Genomic DNA, 2,640 nt, shown 5'->3' with positions numbered 1-2,640 from the left:
TGACTAGAATAACACAATGGATCTTAGCTGTGGATGCAGCTTTAGTATTTTTATATAAATTGAGATTTTGTTATAATTTGTAGAGTTTTAGATGATGTGATGAATGAAAGGTTTATGTAACTGTAGGAGTGATGAGACGTCTAACCTCAAAGACTGCTGCATGTTTCTGAGATGTGCGATTTCTCAAATAGAAGACAAAAAGAAACAACATAATGCATCACATTCTGTATAGTACATAATATTCCAACATAAAAGTCACAGTTTGCTAAATTAACCAGATTCATTATTTTTGTGAATGGCATCCTTAACCCTCTTTAAACCAACTGCAAACATAATATTTAACAATCTCTAGTTGAGAATGTATGGAGCCCCTAGAGGGACATTGAAGTGAAAATAAAAATTTAAATTTCTTCTGCGCACCAGATAATATGTGACATGAACAGGACGATATCTGGTTCCACATCAGATGCCATCAGGTGTCTGGTGCACATGAGAACGTTTTTCTTCTTTTTCTTTTTTTCCTTCAGTGTCTCTTTCGGGCCTCTGTTATAATTTGTTGCATTGATTTTAACAGAATATTTATTAATGCATTTACATTTGAAAAAGAGGTAAACGATATCAGAGGCCGCCTGTGGGAAAATATGTTGACATAACTGTCTTTTTGTCAAAATAGTACTTTATTGATTTTGTGTTGAATAATAGATAAATAACCTCTTGTTTATTAATCATGGTCATTTATTAGAACAGGGTGAGAAAGCTACACATAATTCATAAAAGTGGAGGGAGAACATGAAGTTAATGGCAGCAATAACTGTAGATAATGAGTAACTGAGAATAGTGAGACAGTAGCAGAGTATAGATGGTCAGAATCATTAGCTCCTAATTACAGATATAGTTCAGAATAATCTAATAAGTCTGATTATAAGTTTGATCAACTTTGTTTTAATCCTTCCCTGAAAAGTAGTCGAGGTCTGTCGTATTGATTGAAAATTTACATCACATTTTTACATTTATTCACTTTTCACTTCAATGTAAAAATAGAAATTTACAGAAAACTTAATGGGTCTGTCAAGAGCTGAAAAAAGGATTAACCAGAATTAAAAACTGATTTATGCTCCACATGCCTGAAGAAAATGAAGAATTATTCCAGCAGATTATTTCATGCAGTATTATCTGATGTTTCTGTGTGGAACTTTTAAAAAAGTAATGTTATAAATTTAATAAAATGTAAAATGAACATAAGGTGAGACAAATTTTATAGTCCCAAAAGAAACTTGTCTTGGTTTCAGACGCTGGCTGCTGCAAAATCCAAACATCATAACCGTCATATTACATTCACACTTAAAACCACTAAATACATTATAAAATAACGTAGCAGGACATTTTAAAATCTTAGACATCATTGTTTACAGTCATAATGTACAGTTTTTAACATAATATGTTCAGGGATATTTATTTATTTAATACATTATGTAACAAATGTGATTTCCAAGCAAAACTCAACTAAATGGAGTTTAGTTGCTTTGGTTGGTGGAGGATCTAAGTGGAAATAGACAGAGAGCTCTATTTTAGTCTTCATTCAACTTGATGAACTTGATGAATGATGATATATATTTTTTTAAATCAAAAGATATATCAAAAATATATATATATTTTTGTTGACTTAATGTTTCTTTTAAACTAATACATTCATGTTGTTTATGTGAACAGGTCCCATTCAAGCCACTGTGGTCCTGAATCCAAACGGGCCTCTGATATACAAAGGTGAGAAATGTATTCTCCACTGTCGGATCCCAGGAGGAGAAGGAATAAAATGGACATATGAATGGAGACCAACCAGGTTAAATAAACCTGAAACATCCAATGAATACATTAACATACATTCAGCTAATGAGTCTCATAGTGGAGAATACAGCTGCAGAGGAACTAATGGGAGTGACTCAACAGCCTGGAGCGATGTTGTCATATTAACTGTGTGTAAGTTGGTCATAAATCTTTCATATAAAAACATTATTACACATTTTCTAATGTGTTTGATGCAAATAAGTGATAATTAGTTAAAAGATTAAGGTTTTCTTCATTACCAATGTTTGTTCTTTAAACTAGTTTGTCTGATTCTTTGGATTACCAACCCACTTCCTCCTTACAGATACAAAACGACTGATATTTTAATTAAAATATGTTATAGGTTGAGCACAAATGTCTGTTTCCTCCCAGAACTTTCTTAGTTTCAAGGTACAAACCTTTAGTTAAAGGTATATTTTTGACAATTACACAAGAATAGCTAACATAAATAAAAACTAATTTTCTCATTGAGTCATTTCAGAGGGTTTGAGAAAATGAAATATTTCAAAGTTAGAACTGCATGAATTCATTCATAAAATGCAGAAACGCAAGAGGAATAAAATGTTTTACCAACTGTCTGGTAAAACATTTAGAATTCTCTAATTACACTGAGTTATTATATAAGAGATATTTTTCTTTAAACTGAAGCCTTTTATTGACATAGAAAAACTCTCTCCAACAGATAAAGTCTCTGTGTCTCCATCATGGCTGAGTCCTGGAGCCTCAGTGACTCTGAGCTGTGAGGTTCAACATCCACCTGCAGGAACCAGGTTCTTCTGGTATAAAGCTGTTCCT

General features: G+C 32.3%; 1 protein-coding gene across 1 annotated transcript in view; it reads left to right on the top strand.

Moving 5' to 3' along the window:
- The window catches only part of LOC106962002 (sialoadhesin-like), a 38,180-nt gene that overhangs the window by 5,519 nt on the left and 30,021 nt on the right, over positions 1-2,640 (top strand). The window contains exons 3-4 of the mRNA XM_015056138.1: positions 1,711-1,977; positions 2,528-2,589. Of these exons, the coding sequence (XP_014911624.1) occupies positions 1,711-1,977; positions 2,528-2,589 (329 nt within the window). The remainder of the gene's footprint in view (positions 1-1,710; positions 1,978-2,527; positions 2,590-2,640) is intronic.

This window comes from Poecilia latipinna, unplaced genomic scaffold (genome assembly GCF_001443285.1).
Source record: "Poecilia latipinna isolate Pla-1442-1.1 unplaced genomic scaffold, P_latipinna-1.0 Scaffold1360, whole genome shotgun sequence".
Taxonomy (NCBI): domain Eukaryota; kingdom Metazoa; phylum Chordata; class Actinopteri; order Cyprinodontiformes; family Poeciliidae; genus Poecilia; species Poecilia latipinna.
Note: the sequence above shows the minus strand (reverse complement) of the source record. Positions and strands in the feature narration are given on the sequence as shown.